The sequence below is a fragment of the Phyllostomus discolor genome, chromosome 4 (assembly GCF_004126475.2).
Source record: "Phyllostomus discolor isolate MPI-MPIP mPhyDis1 chromosome 4, mPhyDis1.pri.v3, whole genome shotgun sequence".
Lineage (NCBI taxonomy): Eukaryota > Metazoa > Chordata > Mammalia > Chiroptera > Phyllostomidae > Phyllostomus > Phyllostomus discolor.
Genome location: NC_040906.2, coordinates 177,660,257 through 177,686,552, shown reverse-complemented (window position 1 = coordinate 177,686,552; position 26,296 = coordinate 177,660,257). Strand labels below are relative to the sequence as shown.

The 26,296-nt window shown below is 34.3% G+C and overlaps 1 protein-coding gene across 1 annotated transcript in view; it reads left to right on the top strand.

The window, feature by feature from the left end:
- Positions 1-25,967, top strand: part of LOC114495081 (triadin) — a 96,484-nt gene extending 70,517 nt beyond the window's left edge. Inside the window, exons 5-8 of the mRNA XM_036024645.1 lie at positions 7,295-7,354; positions 17,193-17,252; positions 21,395-21,454; positions 24,888-25,967. Of these exons, the coding sequence (XP_035880538.1) occupies positions 7,295-7,354; positions 17,193-17,252; positions 21,395-21,454; positions 24,888-25,135 (428 nt within the window). The 3' untranslated portion in view covers positions 25,136-25,967. The remainder of the gene's footprint in view (positions 1-7,294; positions 7,355-17,192; positions 17,253-21,394; positions 21,455-24,887) is intronic.
- Positions 25,968-26,296: the final 329 nt, after the last annotated feature.

The window sequence follows — 26,296 nt, the reverse complement described above, 5'->3', positions numbered from 1 at the left end:
TTTAAAAAATTGTGTAAGGTTAATAGCATGCAGTGTTGAGACTACTATTTTTTGAAAGAATTTAGCTTATGTTATAAAATTTACCAAGCAATCAAGCCCAACAAAATAAAGGTCCAAACCATTTTCATGTTTATCGTATTCAATGCCCCTCAAGGAAACTGTCCTCAGTATTTTCGCAGCATGTGCCCTCTGGATCAAAGAAAACAAGTCACTTTGAGGGGAGACAATATGGCTCTTTGTTTTCTTTAGCCATAATTGGTCAGTAGTGTACTTTCCTCAAAATTTTTGTTTAACAGCATATCCAAAAAATTATCAGAAAATCATGGAAAATACAAAGACCTACACATCATTTGGTATTTTATCTAAATGAGTGGGTATTCAATAAAATATATCCACTTAGTATTTGTTAATTATCCACCAAAGTGATAAAAATATCTGCTTGGTTGTTTATCATAATTAAACTTTTGTATCCTAATCACAATTGGAAAACTCTTACAAATAAAGATTCTATGTTCAAATGAATAATTTAATTTTTAACATTGAAATGAGGAAAAGTATAAGTGGGCATTTTATATTGTCTGGTGCCTCTGAGATATATATAGAAAACATGATGATAAAAGGCATTCTTTGAAACTCACAACCCTCATAACAATTTAATAAACGGGGTTGTCATCAAAAGGAATCAGATGGTTGCCTTGGTGATAGAGCTTATCCTTTTAACTTCTTCAGTCTGTCATTTTAAAATCTTGATTGATAATAATTTTCATTTATTAACAGTATATCGTATTGATAGAGAAAAAGTGTATGCTTTAAACTGTCCATGCAAATCTTAAAATTATAAACTGCCTACTCACCAATAAACTTTGTTATGGTTGTAAGTAGATAAAAATTATTTATCATAAGCACAATGCATGTAATATAATAAAATAACTCAAAAAGACTTCACTATGAAATGAACTTATTTTAAAGACTCATTTAGCACAATCTATTTTCACTCATTTTAGTTCTCTTGATTGCTGTTGCTAGCGATCTTTTCATTTTTAGTGCCCATGGCCTCTCTTACGAGTAACATATGAAAGCTGAGCTCAGAGAGTCTCTGGAAAAGCTGTCGGTCCCTGATTGCTGTTGGTCCCATGAGACACAGAGAGCTTAGATGAACACATTTGGATAGAATTAAATAGCCTGAAGATGATGAAGGAGAACCAAAGCAATGAAACAAACCTTCACTTCTGATTTGGAGACATTTTAAAAATTTTGTCTACTGTAGCTATTTTCAACCTTTTTCATCTCATGGCACATATAAACTAATTACCAAAATTCTGAGACACACCCAAAAATACACTTTTTGCTAATGTGACACAAAAATTAAATATAATTTTGATTCAGTGACACTGGATGGTTATTGTTGTGTTGGCTGTTGTCTTTTTTTTTAATTTGGCAATTTAAGGGAAAAGAGGTCAGTGCCTCTGACTACATAGTCAGGTATTGCATGCTTTAAAATTTTTGTGGCTCCCTAGTTGAAAATCTCCTGTCCACTGAGTAATGTATGTTCCCACAGAATATGCAGCACTCATTATACACCCAAGAAATTCCTCCTTACACCTAAAAGTTCCAATTCAGGCTGCCAAGAGGATCTTGGACCTTGTAAGCCACCAAACAATATTTAAGCTTTACTGTTACCAATATGGCTTATGATTCTAACCAGTATCAGGTGCTGAGACTTACACATTTCTAGGAGCATTGGCCTCTGACCTAATCACAAAGCACACACGTTTGGAATTAAATAATGACTGCTTTGACCTTCTTTGTCCTTGTGTCCAGAATTGGTTTATGTTCAAGAGAACTGTTTTTAAAGATTGTCATGATGTTAAACTCAATTTATGATGTCACACATTGCTGTCATTTTACACAAAGTGGAAGCATTCACCTGTCTATGAAAATTATTAGATAACTAGAAGCTTGTACTAATATACCTGAGAAATTTGATTTTTCTTAGAAGTTTGCTGAAAACCATAGGCCAATACATTTCTACTTTACAGACTTAATTCTTTTAAATTTAATTTTATATTCTTATACAAATGATTTTTAGCTGACAATAGCAATTGAGAGTGACAAATCAGGCATCATCTGCTTCTGAGAAAAATACCCCTCTGAAGTCTAAATGGGTAGCATGTTGTTACTCAATTGGACAGGCGTCTGACTGGTCATCATTTCCTGGATGAAGTGTAAGCAGAGAGAACTGGCACATTGTGTAGAGGCTTTACTGGATTGTTCAGACATCTGATAGCCCCAGACAGTGACACCAGTGATGGAATTCAATCCCCAAAGAAAATGCAATGTGGCAATAAAACATGCAGAGAGACATTTAATTTTTAAGTTTGAATCATCAGAAATGAATTTCTGTTGTATTCTATTAGAAAAGAAGTGTAGGTGTGTGTGTGTGCCTTTACAAGGTTAGCTGTGCTTGCCTACACTTGCCTCTATAAAAATAGTAATGGTCTTTAGGTGATCATCAGTTAAAAAACTCAGTTGATGATGCTCCTGCAAAAAAAGTGCTATGTAAGTCATCATATTTCTGTCCATTCTGAGCTGTGGAGATGTGTGGGTGTGTGTGTGTTTTAATCTATAACCTCTACTTATACAAAGTCTGAGTGGATATGCCCAGAGCATTGGGGTTATCTTGGTTTGTGTTAGGCTGAAGTGTAGAATCAGAAAACTAATAAAAATGGGACTTTATCTTTGAGATTGGTCTGAGTTCCATAACTGGGTTGTGTCCAATCATTTACCAGAGAGGAAACAATAAATGCTCTGAAATATATTGTCACTTTTTCAGTCTAATTCTTTAGTTTTATCTATGTTTGTTTTTCCTTATGTAAAATTTATTTTGGAAGTATAACCAGCATGCCAGGATTTCCCTTCCACTCTAGGCTGATCATCCCTTCATGTATTTGGGAAATGGTGGAGGGAAAGCATTTCCCTGGCCTTTTCCTGTTCAGTGTTCATGACCCCAATCTTTTGGAGACTCCTCTTCTTTCATTTATTTGGTTACTTCCAGGATGGACCCCTGCTTACTTCAGTTCTGACTATAGTCTAGAGCCCTTCCCCTTTGAAACAATGCTGCTGCATATGCAAGAGGCAGTGCTAAGGAGCTTCAAGGAAGCCCTGGCTACTGCTTCTTTCCTCTGTTCTCTGATGTGCAAGCTTCCACCTACCCTGCAAGGAAACTGGCACAGAACAACACAGAATGTCTAGTGCCATACCACTGTCCAAACAGTGGATTTCCCCCAGAATAAGATAGGCAAGGGGGTGGTGACAGCATTATCCAGGCAGAATGTTTTCAGCTCTGAATTCTGCAGAAGATTCTAACTCAGATCTGACTCTCCTATGGAATCACACAGACTATAGTCTGTGTGATTCCATAGTCTTTATTTTATTCTTCTCAGTGGTCAACAGATATCTGTGTAATATAAACACACACACATACCCTACCTCTCAAGGAAAAGTATTATTCTAAATAACCATTTTAAGGTGGTCTCATCTCATAATAAGTGTACCATTTCATGTAACATTTTAACTTACAATATTTCATCCCTTTTCTGTATTCAAATATATCTCTACATGGAGTAAGAAATTATCTCCTAAAGTTGTCTTCTTAGCATATCCAAAGACCACTCACTCTCAGTCTTTGACAGTATACTGCTTTTTTTCTGCCTAAATTACACAAGGAACCAATTTTCTCCACTGTCTTTGTTGGTCTGAATAGGAGAGAGGAGGCAGGATGGGTTTGGCAGGGGAAAATCGGAGTTTAGTTTTTTAATTCACTTGTAGAAGATTTAACCCAGTGGGTGACCTAAGATGTTGAAAAGATCATTTGCCTACATGTAAGGACTAGACCAGCACTGTCCAATAGTATTAAATTGTGAACCACATATGTAATTTAAAATTTTTAAGTAGCCACACTAAAAAAGTAAAAAAATGAGAATAAAAATTAATTTTAATGACACATTTAATCCAATCAGGATATCAGGACTAAATAAGAAAAGCAGAACCAGTAGAAATCATGCCAATATATTTATATATTTAGACCGTTATTACAAGGAACTGGCTTATGTGATTGTGGGGACTGGCCAAGCGTCAGGAAAGGAAACCACAGGCAAACTGAGCCCATGGGCAAGGACCAAAACTGAAGTCCATGAAGGGACTTTTTTCCCTTTCCTTGGGAATTCACAGGCCTGTTTTCAAGGCCTTTCAATGGAACCTGACAACCCCATCCAGACAATCCAGAATCATTTTTTTATTTAACATCAATGGGTTAGGCAGGGGTGTCCAACACACAGCCTCTGGGGACACTTGGCTCAGGATGACTACAAATGCAGCCCAACACAAATCGTAGATTTACTTAAAATGTTATGAAAATTTCTTTGGTGATTATCTGTGCAATGCATTTAATGCATGGCTCAAGACAACTCTTCCTCTTCCAGTATGGCCCAGAGATGCCAAAAGGTTGGATACTCATGGTAGGGATTTTGATTACTTCTGCAAAACACCTTCACAGTGACTCCTAGATTAGTGTTCATTTGAATGACTGGCAGTAGCAATTTAGCCAAGTTGACAGATAAGTAAAACTATCACCTCAGTACATCCAAAATAATATCACGACAACATGTAACTAATATAAAATCACTAATGAGATATTTGACATCTTTCTTTACACTAAGACTTCATAATTCAGTGTGTACTTATATCACATCTCAGTTTGGACTAACCATGTATCACATGCTCTATATGCACATGTGTCTAGTGGTTCTGCTTTGGAGATTGTAAGTCTAAATAGTGACAAACAGCAATTAGCCTGATTATCTTGCATTCTTGGAGCAGTTCTAAAAATACAAGTTCTGTGTGGGAGTGCCTTTATAAGTGTAATGAGGTTTATGTGAGCCTTTCTGCCTGTAGTCTGTAAGATGCAACTTTATTATGCCTTTGCAACCAGAATGCATTCCTTAAAATACTGATCAAAAGTCCCACACATGAAGCTCTGTATGATAGATTACAGTGCAATGTTATTTTCGTTTTATAATTATATAAATATTATAGAATCCCAGAGCATAGGAAAAGCAAAAGAACCATCTAATTTTGAGCTATATGAACACATTCTTTGGGATCATATTGTCCTACAGGGGCACTTGACAATGTCTAAAGACATTTTTCATTGTCATTGCTGGAGATGAGACTATGGGCATCTAATGGGCAGAGACCAGGGATGCTGCTAAAAACCAGCACATAATGCACATAATAGACCCAGTGCACACCAGATAATGATTCACACAACCCATGAAGTCAGTGATGTTAAGATGAGAAGCCCTGCTTTGAAGTAAGATTTGGAGAAGCATAAGGAAGAGATAAAAATATACTGTAAGATCCAGGAAGATGGAAGTTTCCTATTCCCTGTGGAGTTTCCTATGTCCTTGCACCTTGGTGATTTTTTTTTTCAGAGATGTGACTGAATATCTTAACTCTTTTGTATCTCCATTGCCATGCTCAAAGTCAGAAATGGGATAAAGGTAGAGCAGTGGCCCTGCATACAGTGTGGTGATGAATTAATGGGGAAAATGAGGGAAGGAAATCTTCACAGCGGTGATTACCACCTTAACAGGTGCACAAAAGTTAGTCATTGTCTTTTCTGAAGATATTCAGGATTTCTTTATGGTTAGTCTTGATTTTAAACTTGTAGAAAAATTACAAAAATACAAAATCAAATTTATAAGTGGAGAATTTTAAATGTATACATTAATCAGCACCAAGCCAGGTAATCTGTGGAATAAAGTTGTAGTAAATAAATAAATGAGTAAACCTCATTAGCATTTTTCTAAGAAAATCCATGGCATTTAAGATCAAGTAACTTCTCTGAGGAAGTAATCATATTTGTAAACTCTAATTTCAAATTTGCTTCTTTCCAAATTAACTGCAAATTCAAAATTAATGTCATTTTCCAAACCTTGCTATGTATGTGTAATGAAGTCAGCAGCAAATTAAATATATTTCTTAAAACCTGATATTTAGAAAAATGTAACAACTAACTTATTTTCTGAAATGGGTCATATCTGCTTGCAACAAGTATTGGTTAAATGCAATACCAAATTCTGATTTTAAATACGAGGTCTGTCCAGAAAAAGTCTAGCCATTGTTAGTATAAGGAGAACAGTTTGCGGGATATTGACATTACCTGGCAGCCAAGGAGAGTGGACTGGAATGTGTATATGTGAACAATGATGACTTCTCCAATCTATTCAGTGGGGATAGTAATCACAGTTGAATGAGCATGTGTACTGTGTGGCTGTTTGCAATCAAAATGACTGAGCAAGTAGAGCAAGGAATTTGCATCAGATTTTGTGTTAAGCGTGAACATTCCTCTGTGGAAAATATTTGGGTGATTCAGAAGGCCGTAGCTAGGGGAAACTGGTGATTGGCAGCTTCATGACAATGTGCCCACTCATGCATCACATTTTGTGCAGAGTGTTTTGGTGAAACATCACATCACCCAGGTGATTCAGCCCCTCTACAGCCCAGATTTGGCAACCTGCGACTTCTGGCTTTTCTCAGAACTAAAATCACCTTTGAAAGGAAAAAAATCTCAGACTGTCAATGAGATTCAAAAAATACAATGGGCAGCTAATGGTGATTGGGATAACTGTGTGAGGTCCAAGGTGCCCACTTTGAAAGGGACTGAGGCATCATTGTCCTATGTACAATGCTTCTTGTATCTTGTATCTTCTTCAATAAATGTCTGTTTTTCATATTACATGGCTGGATGCCTTCTGGACAGACCTTGTGTAGTTCAGAGTCACTACTTCTGAGATATACTTCTTATGAGGTAGTTACAGTTCACTTCTCAAACTTTTTAATTTAATGTGTAAAAACTAAATCATCCAGATCTGAATGGCATTCTAAGAATTCTTAATTTGTATTGAAAATAACTGATATAAAACATAATTATAATTTATGTGATCAATTTTCACATTGAAAACAGTGACAACATATTCCCACTGATGTAAGTTTTTAAGCTTTTTCAAATAACTCTAATTTGAGGTAACTCATTTTCTTTTCTTTATTTCAATAGATGAATAATTTATATAGCAATATGCTAACAAACCTTTTCCTTTTAAACAACCATAAGCTTGTTAGATAAAATTTAAACTTCATGGTAAAGTTATAAAGTTTTAGTCATAGTTATGGTTTATATTTTGTAGATTTTCAAAAGGAGTTCTTAAATTATGTAAATTCTATTTCCCCCTAGAAATGCGCAAAGAAAAAAGTGAAAAGGAGGAGAAGCCTGAAAGGAAAATACAAACAAAAGGTAAATGTTTAATTTTGTGCTTATTCTTATTTTTATTTAGGACATATATGCATTTATTTATATATGTGCATTTATATGAAAATTTTTCATATTTAATATTCTTTTGTTTTAACTCTTGATCATGTTTAAATAAATACATTTACTTCTCATTTAACTTCAGGTATAATTATGTAAATGGTTTTTCATGATTGGAATCAAAGTTACTTCAAAATCTTTAAGTTATTCACAACTGATTTTTACTAATGTAATACCTCAAACATATTTTTACTTAATAGCAAATATTTTTTTAAAAAATAAGATAAATAATAAATCAAAGTTCAATTTATCTTAACCTTGAATTTTTTATGCCATACATCACCTTCAAATCCATTGGTACAGAAACGCAGTCACTGTATTACATCACTGCATACTGCCGAGGCCCTGCAACTTCCTTACATAGCCTTCAGTGTAGATGGAAGGGGACAACATGAAGATTAATGTCCCTTTCAAGTGAACTGAATTCAGTAACTACAGTGTTTCATGGCCAGCATTGTCTTGCTCACCTTGCAAGCATCTTATTTTGGGGGACTGGGACTTGGCCCATATAGTCATAAAACTTTAAAGAAACTTATAGAAAGCAAAAAATATATTTCTAAATATGCTCAGGTTTCTCCAATGGTCCATTTCACAAGATTTTGTGTGAAACTGACCATTTGCGGGGGGTGGTTACACTGGTCCTGGCAAAAATAAAAATCCCATAGTTACTATTATTGTGTGTTACAGACAGAAGGTGAAAGAATTTTCCTGGGATAAAAATTGAACGTTGCTTTGTATTTGTTATGTCAAAACTGGCTAATGCAAAATTACCTTCAGGAAATATCAAAATTTACAAAATAGGAAAGTTTCCAATAATAGAAGTAATAATTAACCTAAAATTATACCACAAAGATCCACTATGTAAATCTACATTTCAAATGTCATTTAGAAAAACACTTAATGTACTTCCTATTTTGAAGACCTGAAATCATTCTGCAGACATTATATCTTTAATCCTAATGTTTGAATCCATTTCAGATTGGTCAGCCAATTCTTATACAATCAGGGACATTGAAGCTTACTCAACTGAAACCTATTTATATTTGTACTTAGGAAACTAATGTCTTCTTACTTTTCCCTTTCCTTTTTTGGTTCTCAGTTCCTTTGGTCAGGGAAATTGGACACAGCTCTTAGGTACAGATTGACTAGCCATGACGGAACTGGCTATGTGTTTCTATCCGCCGGAGGTTAAACAGAAACTCAACTGGTTCCCCACGAATGGGGTCTCTGCTGTTTTATTTTGCAGAATGTACTGTTAATTTAATAGCAGTGCTTCTGGAGTGGATGTGGTGATGCAGATGGCACCATTTCCATTTTGGACCTGGCTCTATTAGAATTCTGCTGTTAAAGACTTTGAGCAGTGGGCTGTAGAGCAGGTTTATTAAACTAGTGAGTCTTGCATAATTAAGACCGTGAATTTGGCTGAGGTTTAAAATAACTTTCTCAAAAGCTTGGCTAGAGATTAGTACCTGAATATACATCCTGGAACTTCAGCTGTTCAACACGGAAACGGGCTTAAGGGATAGTTTCTTTTTTCCACAATTTTTCTGCATGAATATAAACAGAAGATTTCATTTTACTGCTGAGTTTCCTCATCCAGGTAGAATAATATCTGCCTTTATTTCCAAGCTGTTCAGTGAAAAAATAAATGAGGTTTCATAACTGTTCACATATGTAGATAAATACATGTTTCTATATGCCACATTCCCTATCAGTTATGAATAGATGTGATTGATAATTAGAAATTTAAAGTGTTATCAAAAAATTTTGAACCCTTAAAAGATGAGACACAGTATATCCAAGTAAATAGTAGTCTGCAATGGTTATAAAAAACCCAGCAAACATCTGAGTTTAAAAGGATCCATTATGCTGAAGCTGGTGTATTTTAAGGGGAGATAAAGATTTTGGTGATAATAGAAGCTAGGTCACATCCTATTGTCTTTATTTTTCTTGCTCCTTAAAAGGATTTATATTGTATTCTAAAAGGTTTTCAGAATATCAAGTTATTGGGAATGCCGTGGAAGTCCACACCTACATGCTTTACTCATCTACTAGAATAGAGAAAGCAAAAGAATTCAAATCCCAGAGAACATACATTTTCAAAATAATTTCATATAAATATGTTAACTAATTCATGTTTAAGGTGTCAAAGAATTATTGTTTTAATTCTCATTCTTATTCATATAAAATTAGGGGAAAATTATGTACTCTTTATAGTCATCCACATTATCTAAGCGATTTTAATTAATGAGGACAAGGTAACTTTTATTCCTATTTTACTTATCTATTTATTTTGTTTGATATTTTACATTAGGGAAAAAAGGGAACAGTTTCAGGAAGCTAAAGAGTAAGCCCTTTGATTCATAACCTGGCAATGAGTACTTATTTTGGTTTTAAGGTATAAGCTCTGACATATTAGTTGATGTTTATCTTTGAATTAACCTTGTTTTTCCCACATAAAAGAGGTAGTAACATGTTTTGTGATCAGAATAGTGTATGTATTTTTGACCCTGTGTTGATATAGAAATACAGTGAAAAAATATATTTGCTTAGAAGAAATTTACAACCATAATTTAACTTCTTCTAGATTACCAAGGTGCCATGCACCAAACTGTTGCTAATACCTATGGCTCCTGGCATTCACTTCTATTATTCTGTGTTTCTTTATCCATGAACAGAGATTCAGACTCAATGGTCTTTCAGGTTCTTACCAGCCCTGAATGTGTGCTAATATTCAATTAAAATTATTCTAACATCTAGCAAAGTATACAACACATGAAACACACTCAGTAAATGTTGAGTTAATTCATTAATGTTAATTCATTAATTAGTGAATTAATTAATAAAGTATCCATTTTCCCTATTTGGTTAATCTGTACTTGATGCCTATGAATAATTTTCCTTTGAGTTTTCTATTTTTAAATACATATATACTTATTCAGCTTTAATTGTACCACTCTAATGTCAAATTTATTTGGTTAGCAGTAATTGGCATATTTGATAGTGAGCTCCATATTAAAACAAAAACAATCTGTAAGATGTAATTAGGAAACACCCACAATAAAATTTATAATATAATGCTATAGGTTAAAGTGATACAAATTAATTTGTACAATTATGAAAATAAAAAAGAAAGAAAAATAACCACAACCTAATTACACAGAAATAAATAACATTATTTTCCTCCAGTTTTTCCTCCATTTAGTTGTTTTTTTAATTGCATATTGCTTTGTTTCTTTGCCATTGCAAATGTTCTGGTTATTTTCAGATAACATTTAAGCTTCTATATCACTATGAACCATTTCGATTTACTCATAGAACACAGCGAACTTAAAAAGATTGGAACCTGGTGGCAAACATATAAGTAGATGAGAGAACTTTGTCCATGATGTCTTCTAGACATCAGGAGGGCCCTTTAGGCATTCAGAACAGTATGTTTCTGCTACATTTACCTGGATTTGCAGGTGTTTAGGTGCAGAACTGACCACAGGCCATATACATACAGTCTGTCCAGAGAAAGTCCAGCCATGGTTTATACAATAAAAATGGCTTGCATGACATGGACGTAACTTGGCAGCCGAGGAGAGTGGACTGGAATGTACCTACATGAACAATGAAAACTTCACTGTACTAGTCAGTGGGGGCAGTACACACTGCTGAGTGAGCACGCGTACTGTGTGGCCACCACATTAAAAAATGAGTGAGGAGGGCAACAATATGTATCATATTTTGCATTAGACCTGAATATTCCTTCTTGGTAACTATTCGGATGTTTCAGAAGGCTTTTGGGGATGATGCAACAAGTGCAGCCCAAATAAAGGTGAGGCACAAATGCTTCAAAGATGGTTGAGAATCTATTGAAAGTAACCCACATTCTGGAAGCTCCTGCAATAAGCAGAACACCTGAGAATGTTGAACGTGTACAGGCTGCAATCAACAAAGATCAGTGACTGATAGTGTGAGAACTAGAGGCTGATCTGGGGATTCCAAGAACTACTGTGTCCAAGATTTTGACACAGAATCTTGGCATGAAATGTGTCATGGCAAACTTCATTCAGTGGCTTCTGGTACTAGAGAAGTAGTAGAAGCTGCAGTTGATATTGACTTGATTCAAACCTCTACCAATGAACCGTATTTCCTCAAGAAGGCCATAACCAGAGATGAATCACAGGTCTATAACTATGATCTGGAAACAAAGGGCCAGTCATCCCATTGGAAGTCTCCTGGTTCTCCATGCCTGAAAAAGGTGCAACTGAGTCTCTGTAAGAGCAACACCATGTTAACTGTGCTTTTTTTTTTGATTGGGAAGGTGTTGTCCATCATGAATAGGCCCCTTCAGGCCCAATAATTAATAAGGAGTACTGTTTCAGTGTTCTTTGTTGAGAGATGCAATGTGATGAAAACACCTGCAGCTATGGGCAACTGGTGATTGGCAGCTTTGTCAAAACAACATGCCCACTCATGTGGAACTTTTTGGCAAAACATCAAATCATCCAGGTGACTCACCTCCCCTACAAACCATTTAGTGCCCTGTAACTTCTGGCTTTTCCCCAAACTAAAATCATCTTTGAAAAGGAAGAGATTTGGGACCATCGATGAGACTCAGGAAAATACGATGGGCAGCCGACAGTGATTCCAACAAAAGATTTTGGAGTGTTTAGAACAGTGAAGAGACACTGGGAGAACTGTGTGAGATCTCAAGGCGCCTACTTTGAAGGGGGTTGAGGCATCATTATCCTGTGTTCAATGTTTCTTGTATCTTCTTCACTAAATGTCTCTATATTTAATAGTACATGTATGGATACTTTCTGGACAGAATGTGTGTGTGTGTGTGTGTGTGTGTGTGTGTGTGTGTGTTTTTCTATTACAGTTTACATTTAATATTATTCTGTACTAGTTTTGCATGTACAGCATAGTGATAAGGAAATTATCTACTTTAAAGAGTGATTCCATTTTTAAAAAGGGTAATTTATAACAATGATGCTGATTGACTGGCTTAGGATCACTTCTGGGAAACCATTACAGAGCAGGAATCACAAGCTGGCAAAGGATTTTGCTGAAGATTGAGGCTCAAAAGTCGAAAAGGACATGACATTAAAATGCATCTAAATATCATGGATCCCTCTATAAAAACACTTTAAAAGCCAACAAATTAATTTAATCAGCTTGTATTGTATAAACTTTTATTTCACAAAACATATTTTCTTTTCCTCTCTGGCAGCAGAGATAAACCTGGGAAATGAGACCAGAAGGCTCTCCAGGAAGCTGTGCCTTACCTCCACAGTGATTGTTCACTGAGGAGGAAGGAGCTACGGTTCTGAGTGTGGCTGTGTAGCCCCAGGAGAAGGGGACATTACTCATACAGTTAAAACAGATTTGAAAGTAAAGCTTATATTTTGGAATTTAAAATTATGTGTTGTGATTCGAAGCATATGTATCAGATAAGTTTTATAAATGTGGGTAATTTGCCTAATTTTCACTTTAATAGAATATAACTAAATGTCATTTTGTTATGAACAAAGATGTGTGTATGCTGTTGTAGGGGGGATGATAGATAACATGCTCAAAGAATCCAATCAACACTTTGGCCCATAGAATGGGCTTATAACTCTGAGATATACAAAAAAAACCTAGTTTGGGGGAAAGAATACTAGTTTAGTAATCTGATAACTATATTTCTATGCTACTCTTAGAAGCCTGTGTTCCCTCCCCCACCTGCCACCTAGGGACAAATAGTTCAGGCTCATTGACCTCTTTAGCTTCCAACCAGCTTTAAAGTGATATGCTTATATCAAATTAAAAATGATAAATTCTTCCTGTAGCAGGAATGAATAATATAATCTTTAAAATTTTCTGTACTGAAGAATACTTTTCCATTGAGTTCATTATTATCATTTAAAGTATGTAGATATTTTGCCTGACCTCAGAATGGAAATTATACAAATCAGTTACAAAAAAAGTGAAACACTCAGAGACATATGCACTAACCAAGGATACATCTGGAATTTTTGTTTAGTGGTGGCTAGAGCAGAATTTTTAAAAGGAGTTAAAATTAATATGTATTTTGCTCTTTCATAAGAAATGATGAATTTAAGCATGGATATATATGAATTTCGTGAAGCTGTTTGAAATTTTGACATACTTAAAATTTATAAACGGCTTCAGTGATAATACCTTCCACAACAAAAACACTAGAAGTCTGAGAAACAGTGAAATTAATTAAAAGAAAAATCAGCAAAATCTATTACAGCTAACCATGTTCCCCAAAGTCTTCCATAATATGGAGGTGTAATGGTTACTTGCTTTTCCACCTGGTTTCTTTTGATTTGAGTACTCAAGATTCATCCTGTACAGTAGCTCTGAGAATTCCAGAGTTTTGGTTAATTAAATTTATTTGCTAACCATCCATTAAAGAACACAGTAGTCTATACAAAATAGTACTTTAACATTTTTGACACCAAAACTTTTTATTTTTGAACTAAGAGCAGAGAGATCAGCAAAGAGCTCTGACAATCTGGCTCTGAATTCTTTCTGTTTAGCTCTTAGGAAGGCTTTGCCGGATAAGAACCTCAAGGTCAGGAGCACTGTGAGCTCTGATACACTTCAGAAAAGGACACAGAGCTTGACTGGCAGGTTGCCAGAGCCAAGCACTGTGAAAGCACAAAGCACAGCTTGCAGAGTGCTGGAGAGGGACCATATGGGGAGGTTTGAGAGACACACTTCAGAGTTGAGTTGAGCTGAATGTTCTGGTCAGGGAAAGGTCAGAGTCTGGGCAAGTGCGGGAACAGCAGGGCCATGCCAACTCAGATGCCAAACATCAGGGCTATTCCAACTGGTGGATTCCATTTGTTTTTAATTATCAGCCTACCAAAGGGACTTTTGTTTCTTGTAAATAAGGATGACAAACAAATTAAGCTCCAGCAGGTGCAACAAGCTTATTTTATCCTGAGCTAAAACTGTCCTAGCTAAGAAGGAACCTGCCAAACAGATCTTGTAACAAAAACAGGTACTCTATTCTTCTCCCATATTAAAACTTCAAGCTGTGGATTGTAAATAAAGTGATATACAAGAAAATCCCATTGATGCAGCAAATGATTTCTCTTTTAAAATGATTGTTAAGGCAGTGACTGATGGCTGCACTGTTCTGGTGAAAGGAATTTTAAAACTTGGCATTTGAGGCCAGTCTTGCCAAAGTTTGAAGTTTCTGTCCAAGAAGATTTAGCGGCTGTCTACCATTTTGAACAGCTCCCCTGGAGCACATGGGTCCAGCTGCTGCATGAAACAGTATTGCGGTGCCATTTCTGAGGGGGGTAATGAAATGCCAGCACACAGAACTGGGTCTGTAAATAAAAACTTAGCCTGTGAGGAACGAGATTTTCCCACAGGGTAATAGGAGTCCTTAATATGCCACTTTGAGTCCGAATTCAGCCCCCTTGCTCATCTGATTTCACATTAATGCTCCCATCACACCCGTACACATGTCAACCGGAACATCCTTCGGTGCTGGGGGCAGCCAGCTGTCTTGGTGGGTGAGGTCCCGCCTGCACAGCGGCAGCGGCACAGAGCAGGTGTCCTCCTGGGGACCTTGCCAGCCAGGGTTCCAAAACCACAGCTTATCTCACACAAATGTGGTTTCCTCTCGAGAACCTTTGAAAGAGGATTTGTTTTTGCCAAGATTTTGTTTTGGTTTTCAGCTTAATTAATAGTAACCAAAGAAACCAAAATAAGCTACTTGTGGTTATATGTGAATACTGATGTCTTCTCCTTATTTATATTCAATTTAGTGACTCAGAAACACCTAAGAAATCATTGAATGTGGAAAAATAATGTTTTGCAATTTATTTTTCTTCTGTTTCTCATTGGGTTTGTATTACTTAAGGAATTTTTAATGCATAAAAAAGTTAAATGATTGAGACAAACAGTGCTTGTTATGATCTATAGTTCATCATTAATGGATAGAATGGCCCTAGAAAATAAAATTAACTCTCTTTGTAATATTTTAGAATTTCAGCTATGCAAAACGACCTACTAAGAGTCCACTATGTGACAGACACCATGTGATCAACCACATGTGCAAAAATAAAATAATACCCTGTAGTATTGTAGTCCTTAAGGAGATTTTACTTACTGGGTATCAGATATATGAACAATATAGTGTTATTATGGAATAGTTAAAACAGAGTTACTCCCATGGCACAGTTGCTGTATGACATAAGCGGAGATCAAAGAATATTTCATAGAGCTGAAGGCATTTGAGCCAGGATGGAAAGGGTGCATGGAAGAAAGGAAATGTGGGTGTGGGAATTCCAGGTGAAAGGCCAGCAGGCACAGATGCTTGACATCAGCGGTGCCCACAGTTTGCTTGTGGAACTCGAAGAGCTTGTTGTAAACGGAATGTAAAGTTCAATGGGAAATTCCTGGTGGATAAGATTGAGTTGATTAGCAAATGTCTGATCAACGAGAGCAGTAAGATATTTGTGTAGTTGATATAACACCTACTATGTGACAGATTCCATGCTAAGCAATGAAGGAGATACTCTTTCAACTGGTAAATGATATAACCAGATTTTGATGTTATTAATGTTACTCTAAGAGAGAAAAACCTAAATCTAAAAGTCAAGAGACTAGTCAGGATATTATTGTAATAATATGGGTAATAATAATATACCTAATAAGTATATCCTACTTCAATTTTTGAAATTGTCTCTTTTCTCTTCCTCCTTCCCACTCCTTTACTAGGTTGATTTCTTCTCATCTTTCATATCTTTAAATATCACTTCTACCAAAGGGCCTCTCCATACACACGGACTCCAAACATACACAAGGAGACCATTAGGTCTCCTTGTGTACACTGACATGCCACTGGGAGTACTTTCTGCATAGTAATTATTCTAAATGCAATTAACTATCTTTGTGATCATTTGTTTAGCATGCACCATCCATTAGCTTGGTGACATTTCTATGACAGGAATGGAATTTGTCTTGTCTAGCAGGATCTTTAGCACTTGGCAGTTGCTCTTTCTATATTTCTGTGTAAAGAAATAATAGGCAGAAAATGTAGTATTGGATAAAAGAAGATGGGGAAGAGAAGTATGAAACAGGTATGAAAGAGTTTGATACAGGGAAAGAAATGGAAAATAAAAGAGAAATCCCAGATCAGTCACATTTTTCTAGCTTAGATGACTGGAGGTACCATCATTAAGACTTGGGACTAAATTGTGGGGTAAAATTATGACTTAAATTGGAACCCTGCTATATCAATTAATTAGATCACAGTTCATATTAAATTAAATAATGTTTTCTTTAAGGAATTGGGTGTCATCCTACTCTTATCTCACTATATTTTCCAAAACTTTTATTGTGAATTGTTTCTTTAGATGATTACCACATACTATGTAGGTTGATTATACTTTGCTTCAGGTTCAGAAGATTATCTCCTGTATAATTTTGTTCTCTTATTTTCAGCATTTCCCCAGAGTTGAGATAGGCGTCTTTTCCATTTAATTAGGTTGAAGTTAAAGATTTGGAAAAGCTGAAGGATATTCTTATCTTTGCAATCAGATTGCATTTTGGTGTAAGTTTGTGCTGGGTGTGAAATAAAAATAGAAAAATGCTATAATTATCTTAACATTTAAACCTCTAACTATGTAAAATCTTTTCAGTTAAGAAAAGATTTTCAAAGGCAGAAAATAAGTTTTTGACATTGAAGATAATCTGATCATTTATTCTGTTTACTTAAAAAGTATTGTCTGTTTCTTTCCAGTTACACACCGAGAAAAAGACAAAGTAAAAGGAAAAGAAAAAGAAAAACCTGAAAAGAAAGGTATGGATTTTATTAGTGTTGTTTTTAGACATTGGTCCCTTCCTATTTGGCCTCTGCTTCTTTATATCTGATTTTAGATGCTCACAAATTTATGTTTTTATGAGCATTATATTGTTATAATTTCCTTAGAATTGAATCTGAAGAGAATAATTTCTGGGTTAAAGAAAATGAAATACTTAAGACTCTTGAACTCTGTTACCAATTTACTGTCTAGAAAAGTTGTATCAATTTTTCCTCTGGCAGTTTTGAGACTGCCTTAGCCAATAATGAGGATGTCATTTGAGAAAATATTTGATACATAAGAAAGTATACTTCATTATTTAACTTGCATCCTTTGATCACCTATTAGATTAGGTGTTTAAAAAAACTTTTTTTTCATTTTTATTTATTTGTTTAGAATACATAGCACAGATTCATAAAGATACATTGTTTATTATATAAAGATACATTGTGAAAAGCTTGCTGCCTTGTTCCAACCTTTCAGGTTCCAATTCCATCCTTCCTAGACACACACACACAGTAAACCACTTCTATATATTTTATGTGTATCTTTCAGAGATTCCCTATAAATGTATAAGATAACACAGTATATTGTGTATTCCTTTTCTTTACACAAAACCTAGCATGTCCTCTGTACTGATTTTTTAAATTTATCAATATGTTCTAGAGAACTTCCAATATCAGTACATAGATATTTGTCTCATTATCTTTTAAAAAACTGCATTTAATCAGACATTTTTTCACTTTATTTTTAACTGCTTGTTACCTGAAGATTTAAGGAGTTAAGAATGAGTTTTAGCAATTTATATTTCTTGTATAACTATTAACACTCATTACCTATTTCTCCTGATGATATGTGTGCATGTCCTTGGATATATATCTCTGGTCTCTTACTTTTTCAAATATTTTCCTCAGTTCTGTAGTTAATGTAAAGGTTTCTGTCTGTATGAATAGATATGTATGAGCGTATATATGTTGAGTCTTTCATTTTTATGTGGCTAGATAGGTTAATATTTTCTGTAGGGTTTTTTTTTTCTGCTTTTAAATCTTTATCCAAAGAGTAAATCAATAGCTATTAAAATTTTCATTAAGTTTTAAAAATTATTTTTATATTTCACATTTTACTTTAATTCATCAATAATCCATTTCAATGTATGACGTGAAGCAAAATTCCCACTTACTTTTTTGCTTTTGTTTTAGAGTAGATTATGTCTTGTATAGTTGGGCTAGATTTCAGTTGATTTATGTATCCACAATATGTATAACCTGCTAAATTATCTTGTTTTGTTGAACATTCCATTTAGCTAGAAAGTTTTATGATATTTATGAATCAGATCAGTTGAAACGTGCTTCAATCTTTATACTAACATTTGAAAATTTGAATTAAAAGGTTATTTTATTAATGTTCACTTACAATATCCACGTATTACAATATAGCCATCTTTTCATCTTTTCCTTTCTAGAAGTAGGTGCCCATTTCCTGTCCGATATTGAGTTATGTGGAGTTATTAGAATCAGATTCTGTGTACTCTGGCCAAATGAAATACTGTTATATTTCTTATGATGTTTTTCAACCCACACAATGGCTAAATTTTTTTTTGTTAAAAAAATATTTGTTGCCCTTTAATTATAAGTGCTGCAAGAAAGTTGTCTAAAATGAAAGTCAGAAACAAGATGCTCCATGGTAAATGTCTTTTTATGTACTGTATACTAACTAAAGGAGTTTGTTTTTATGATATTAATTATTATGTTGTAGCCCTGTCACCTTGTGTCAATTGTGCACTGCTTAGCCTGGCACAATGCTCCTTCAGCTATTGCCCGAGTCATTACCCATAACTCCAAATGGTATTGGAGATTTCTGTGGTGCAGACAGAGAGGTGGAGAAGCTGAAACCCTGTAGGGAAAGGCAAGTGCCATCTCAGTAGCTCTGCAGCTGCCAGGATCACTTAGTCTTCAGATGGACATTGTGCTGTAAGCTTTCTGTGAGATCTGCATTATCTCGGCAAGATTCAGGGAAAACCATTCATAGATGATTATTTTTTACTATAGTATATGTACCATCCATTTGACTTAATCAAATTTATCAAGGGGACATTAGTTAACAAGATTATATAAGTTTCAAGTATACAGCACTATAAAACATCATCTGTATATTGCATTATGGGCTTACTACCCCAAGTTTAGTTTCCTTCCATCATCATATATTTATTTATCCCCTTCACCTTCTTGTACTTCCAAACCCCTCTTCCCTTTTCGTAGGCACATACTGTTGTCTGCATCAGTTAGGATTCTTTTTGCTTTGTTAGTTTGTCTGCTGCTTTCTCTTTTCTAGCCCACAAGTGAGTGAAATTATATGGTTCTTATTCTTTCCCATCTAACTTACTTTACTTAACATTCTGTTCTCAAGATCTGTCCAGGTTGTCACAAATGGCAGTATTTCATCTTCTCTTATGACTGAATAATATTCCATAGTATATGTACATACCACATCCTCTTTATACAACCATCTATTAAAGGATACTTAATGGTTGGCCACCATAAGTAATGATTCAATTAACATAGGAATACGCATATCTTTATGGAGAAATATTTTCCAATTTTCTGAGGAGATACCCAGAAGAGGATTGCTGGGTCATATGCTAGCTCCATTCTTCAGTTTTTGAGGAACCTCCATATTGTTTTCCATAGTGACTGTACCAGTTTACATTCCCACCAGCAGTCTGAGGGTTCTTTTTTTCCATATCCTCTCCAAAACCTGAAATTTCTTGTCTTGTTAATAGCCATTCCAACAGCTGTGAGATGGTATCTCATTGTGGTTTTGATTTGCATTTCCCTCAAAGCTGGTGAAGTTGAGTATTTTTTCATATCTGTTGGCTATTTATGTGTCTTCTTGGGAAAAGTGTCTGTCAGGTCCTCTGTCCATTTTTAAATTAGATTGTTTTGTCATTGCTGTTGAATTCTTTTTATTCTTTACATATTTTGAGTATTAGCCCTTTATTGAAGGTGTTGTTTGAGAGTATAAACTATACTTTAAAAGAACAATTTTTAAACACATATTTTAAGCATATTTTTATAGTATAAGTGAAACTTATACTGTAAAACATTACTATTATACATTGTTGGAGAAATGGAAATAATTGGGGCTCAATTTTTAAGTAATAATTTGGCTCTTTCTTTACCCCACCTATTTAATTAAATCTATATCATCATTTATTTCATCTATGATTTATTTAGTTATCATTATTTTCTTCAATAAATAGTATGTAAATGTTGAGAATGTATGGTCACTTGAGTAAGTGACAAACCACACAGTTTAATGTATTTGAATTATAAGAAAAAGCTGCATGTGTTATTATAATTCTCAGGACTCTTTCCCTTAAACTGTTGAAAGACACAGAAAATTTGACCAGTGTATGGAAGTAAACTTTAAGTGAATAAAATGAATTCTTCTTGATTTATTAATTTATTACATAGACAATTATATATATAATATTTCAGGTATCATATTTAATACTCTTTAATTAAGAAGGTGTGCTCATTCTTTATGGTTTCTTAATTTTTTATTTGGGTAAATCAACCAAAGTTGCTATCCCTAAAAAATATTTGGAAACATTTTTGGTTGTCAGAGTCTCCTTGGGGTGGATGGCATTTGGTAAGTAAGGACCAGAGAAGCTAAGCATTTTGTCAACGCATAAGACAGCCCAGCCTTGTGAGATTTATTCAGTAGCATCCTTGTTGACAAATACTGTGCATAATCAAAGTTCTAGTCCTGATTTAAGTATTTCCTTTTATTGATCCCAAAGAGAGTACTTCTTCCTGATAAAATGATATATCTTTCAGCAAATTCTTATAAAATTGCTCTTTCTCTGTTTGTCTTTCTTGAAAACTTTATCTGTGTGGAATAATAACTTTAAAAAGGAGAGGGAGACTAGTGTTCAAAATGCTTTCTAAGTCTTAATGCCAACTCTTTAAAGTTGGGCTCTATTCAGTTATTATTACATTGGTAACTCTTCTTCCAAATTAGGTTCATTAATGTCATATATCTTTGAAATCATTCATGATTTTGGTAGCTGTGAAACTGAGGTAAAGAGAAAGGTTGGTCTATAAATCTATTAAATTTAATATAAACTTTTCTGTTTAAGCAACTCACAAGGAAAAAATTGAGAAAAAAGAAAAACCAGAATCAAAGACAGTGGCAAAAGGTAAATTTTCCCTTTATTATTTCTATAACTAAATTCTTTTTCTGTTAAAGTTTACATTTTTGGTGTAACAGTAGGATGATCATAATCATTTAATGTTCCTTGCATAAAAACTAATTTGGTCTTACATTTTAAATTTAATATTGAAAGATAAGTAGAACTGAATACTTAAGAAAACAGAGCAACATATGAGAAGAGACTAGAGAGCCTTCCCATCAGTGGTGCGCAGACGTCCAGCCCTCGTGACAGTTATTCCCTGGTGTCATGCCAGTGGCTGTGTTACAGTACATGGCAAACAGGAGGTTGCAGAAACAGTTAAGGTTGATCTAAAATACAGAGATTTTCCTGGATTATCCAGGTGGGCTCAATGTAATCTCGTGAACATTTAAATGCATAACAAAGGGGGGAAAAAAAGATCTGAAGGGTGAAAAGAACTTCCCCCACTGCCGGCTTGAAAATTGAGGAGAGCACATGGAAAGTGTGAGAAGAATCCTGCCAACATATTCTTCCCCAGAGCCTCTGGAAAGAAATGCTGCTCTGTCAAAAACTTGATTTTGAGCCTTGTGGAGCCTAAACAGAGAATGCAGTTGAGCCACATTGTGGCAAGACTTTTGAACCATGGAAACCAATAGATATTAAATGAAAGTTGTTTTAAGAAGATGTTTTTGATAATTTGTTACTATACCAATAGGAAATTGAGACAACATATGTTTAATAGCTTTTGACCAGTATTATACCTTGAGCTTGATTTTAAAAAAATAGAATTTATGATTTAATTTGTTAAGAAGAAAAGATAATAAATGCATCTTGATTGGTATTTTCACTATTCAAGACCCCCATTTCTTAATGATAAGCCAAAAAAATAAATTAGAATATCAATGTAATGTTAAATATTTGAAGGATTGCATGTATCAGCTTTACTATTCTAAATTTGTCTACAAATTGTTTGTTGCTAGAAAAATATAAATTCTAACTGATAGTTCAATATCTATTAAATTTTGATTTCCTCTTTATATTTTAATATATAAGTTTTATGTAACCAGTACAGAGATCTTAACCCAGCATTTTTAAGGGACAAGTCATTTAGATTAAAATTCAAATCTATTTTCAAAATTCAATGGGCTTCTCCATACAGTGTCAAATAATTAGATATTTGAGGCAAATATAATTTTACTTTATTTTTCAATGAGATAACCAAGTATCATTGCATTGAAGTTAAAATGGATGAATTGCAAATTGACACTTTTTTCCTAGAAGGTAACATTTAGTCTCAAGTTGATATTTATAACTCAATACATGTTATTCTATTTAGTTCTCTTTTTTGACAGATTTGAATGAAAATAAATTCATACAAATTTATTTATATATATATATATATATATATATATATATATACACACACACACATATATATATAAAGAAACTGACCTCCAGGGAAAGGCCAATGTGGCCTGGTCATATAGCTAGTATGTAATAGCACTAAGACAAAATCCAAGTGACCTATGTATAAATCGAGCATTCTTTCCAAAGATTATAAAATAAATGAATCAATTATTTCTTTAATAAATATTTATTTAATACTGTATTAGTTATGTATTGCTGTGAGGAAAAAAACAGCACATATTTTTAGGCTCAAGTCAATACACATATATTATCCACAGTTTCTGTGGCCCAAGAAGCTGTGCATGGGTTAGCTCAGTCCATTGCTTCACAATGTCTCACAATGCAAACCATGTGTTAGACTGGGCAGTAGTCCCAACGGAAGTCTCAGCTGGGAAAGCAACGTTTCCAGGTTCATTTACATATTTATTGACAGGATTCAGTTCTTCGAGGCCTGTTGAATGAGGGGCTCAGTTCTTTGTGGTTGTGGACTGGAGACCAACCTTAGTTTTCTGTCACATGAGTTTCACTGATATGATAGCTGGTTTCATCAAACCTAGCAAGAGAGAAACTGATAGCAAAAGGAGGAAGGTAACACTCTTATGTACACTAATCATGGAAGTCACATGTTATTGGTTAGTAGCAAACTTCTAGGCCAACCCATTTTCAGAGGTAAAGGATTATATAAAAGTATGAGAATAAAGAGGTAAGGATCACTGGGACTATGTTGAGTCAGCCTGGCCTGCCACAAATCACAAATACTTTATTTACGTAGTTATATTCTTATGGGGTCATAGATGTAAACAAACTATGCATGCAATTGTATATATGTGCATGTATATGTGTATCAATATCTCCCAAAAGTTTCTGAGGAACAATGCTTTAAAGCACCATAGACAATTCTGGTTTTGCAATCATCAGGCATTACCAATGTTCTTTTTATTCTTCTCTGGACCTCACAATATTGTCTTAGTTCAAATCATTGCTCAGTGTACTAAAGTCAAGGTACTTGATTAAATACTTTCATCAAGTTCTTCAACATGAGTGACAATAAAGGTTAACTTTTACATTGATAAATAACATGAGAAGACAGCATTGTAGTAGACTTATTTTGGTGTCTATTGATTTTGTGCGATCCCTTAGAATACATAGTTTCCAATCTGCAGAATCTATTATAAACAATTTTCCAGAAATGTATGCTATATTATTATTACTTTAAACAACTAATTGAAAGATTCACATTACACATTCCCTCCTTCCAAATATGCATAATATCAAATCAAAAATATGGTTGTATAGAAAATACATATATATGTTCTAAGTCATAGATATTTATACCTATTTTAGTTTATAGCTGCTTATGTTTACTGATAATTTAAGTACTTTAAAAGTTATTAAAATTATTATTTCTGATTTAAGATTGGCAGGAGTTAATATGTCAATTCTTGCTCTCTTTTTGTTCTTTAAAACCAAGTCATTAGAAACTGAATGTCTCTGAGTCATCATTTAAAGGATTGTGTCATTTTATTCCTATTAGTCACCACCAGGGCAAGTAATTTTACATTGGCATTCCTAATAGTTGTCTTTTAAAAATACTGTATTGACAGTTCAGTTTCTTGAATGACTTTTAAGATATTCAGTTGTGGAACAAAATGATTCTATCCATTAAACTGATCTCTTTCATTGGGCTTTTTGGTTTGAGAATTGCTTTCCATTGAACATGCCTGTATATACATCCCCTGTATATTTGAAATGCCTCCTTATTGACATACTAAGTTCCTAACTACCTAAAAAGCCAATGTTTTCATGCACAAATTAGGAAAGAGTCCAACATTATTTTCTCCTCCTCCTCCTACTTGGTTCTCTAACATGGAACTTCATAAACTAGAAAAATGTCAGCTAATAGTATTTATGTCAAGTGTTTATCTCAGGGTTCTATTTTCCTATCATTTTTCTTTTCTCTTTCTTTTAAAGTTGTTTTTAACAACCAGTAGAAGATGAAATGTTGTGCTGGTAAATGAACAGAAATAATTCAACTTTTCTTATACCTACATAGAAGAGAAGAAAACTAAGACTAAGGAGAAGACAGAAGAAAAGACTAAAAAGGAACTGAAAGGTGGGAAACAGGAGAAAGTGAAGCAGACAGCTGCAAAAGCAAAAGAAGTACAGAAAACACCACCCAAGCCCAAAGAAAAGGACGAGAAGGAGACCGTAGCTGTGTCCAAGCATGAACAGAAAGGTAAACATTCAGACGAGGCTGCTGGAGGTTCTAAGAGAACATTGGGCAAGAAGCAGATACAGTGAAATTGTAATCTGAAAAAGACTGAGATCAGACATCAAATGGGAGAAAAATACTTGTATAAGTAAATACACCTGAAAAGAAGTACAATAAATTGGGAATTAAAATTTATTCATAGAACTACCCAAATGTGTCCACATATTTAAAGATGCACTTTTAAGTATTTATAAAAGAGGATTTGAGTGAATATCTGAAGTTATTTAAAAATTGGTGATAAATATTGAATTCTTGAAATATGGGATTTTTATTAAGATGTGGAACAAAAATTGTCAGTGTATACTCTGGAGAAAAATAGTTCAAGAAAAACAATCATTCTCATGGAGTGTTTTAAGGGTTATATATTTATCTATATATAGAATAAATATTATGGAAAGCATCCATACATTCCTGTTGCTTCTGCAAGAGCACCTAATTTAGAACATGCATCAAATTATTAAATTCAGTTAATTTAATGGGCAGGAAGGTATAAGGAAAAGTTCCTTAAGTTTCTTTGCCAGCTTCTATGGCTACATACATGTTAGGCTTTAGAAAGCTTTTTGTCTGATGTATTGTGCTAGTCCTCAACAAGAGAGATGTCAGACTTACATCCCTATCGACAGAAATAGAGAATTTAAATGGAGATGAAATACAAACCCAGAAATGTTTTATGGAAAGGTGCTGTTTAACATAATAGGGTGGAGTTTTACGAGAGCAGCTGAGGGCCTTACTGTCTCACAGTTCTGTTCCTTACTGAATCTTTCATTCCCTAAGTCCATTCCTGGCACCAGCTGCCACACAATCCTGAGGCTCCCAGGACAAATGTGGAATCTACTCTGTAGAGACTATTTCTACACAGGTATCTTAGGGGTATTGCAAAGTAATATTTTTCTTTACTCTGGTAGTTTTGAATAATATGATTTGAGGACTAAAATTAAAAAAATGGTTTGTAGGATATTTTAATTAACATATTTTACAACTTACTGAGTACGCTTTTTGAACAGTGAAATTTAAAACAATTTTTCCCATTATGAGCTGTAAGATATAAAATGTTCAATCCACACATTTTTTTAAGATTCCAAATAAAAGTCAGCTATATGGTATTTGTTTTTGCAATCTATTCTTGCATTTATTTTTGGATGACTTTATCCTTGAATTCACAAGCAATATTCATAAACATTTATTTATAT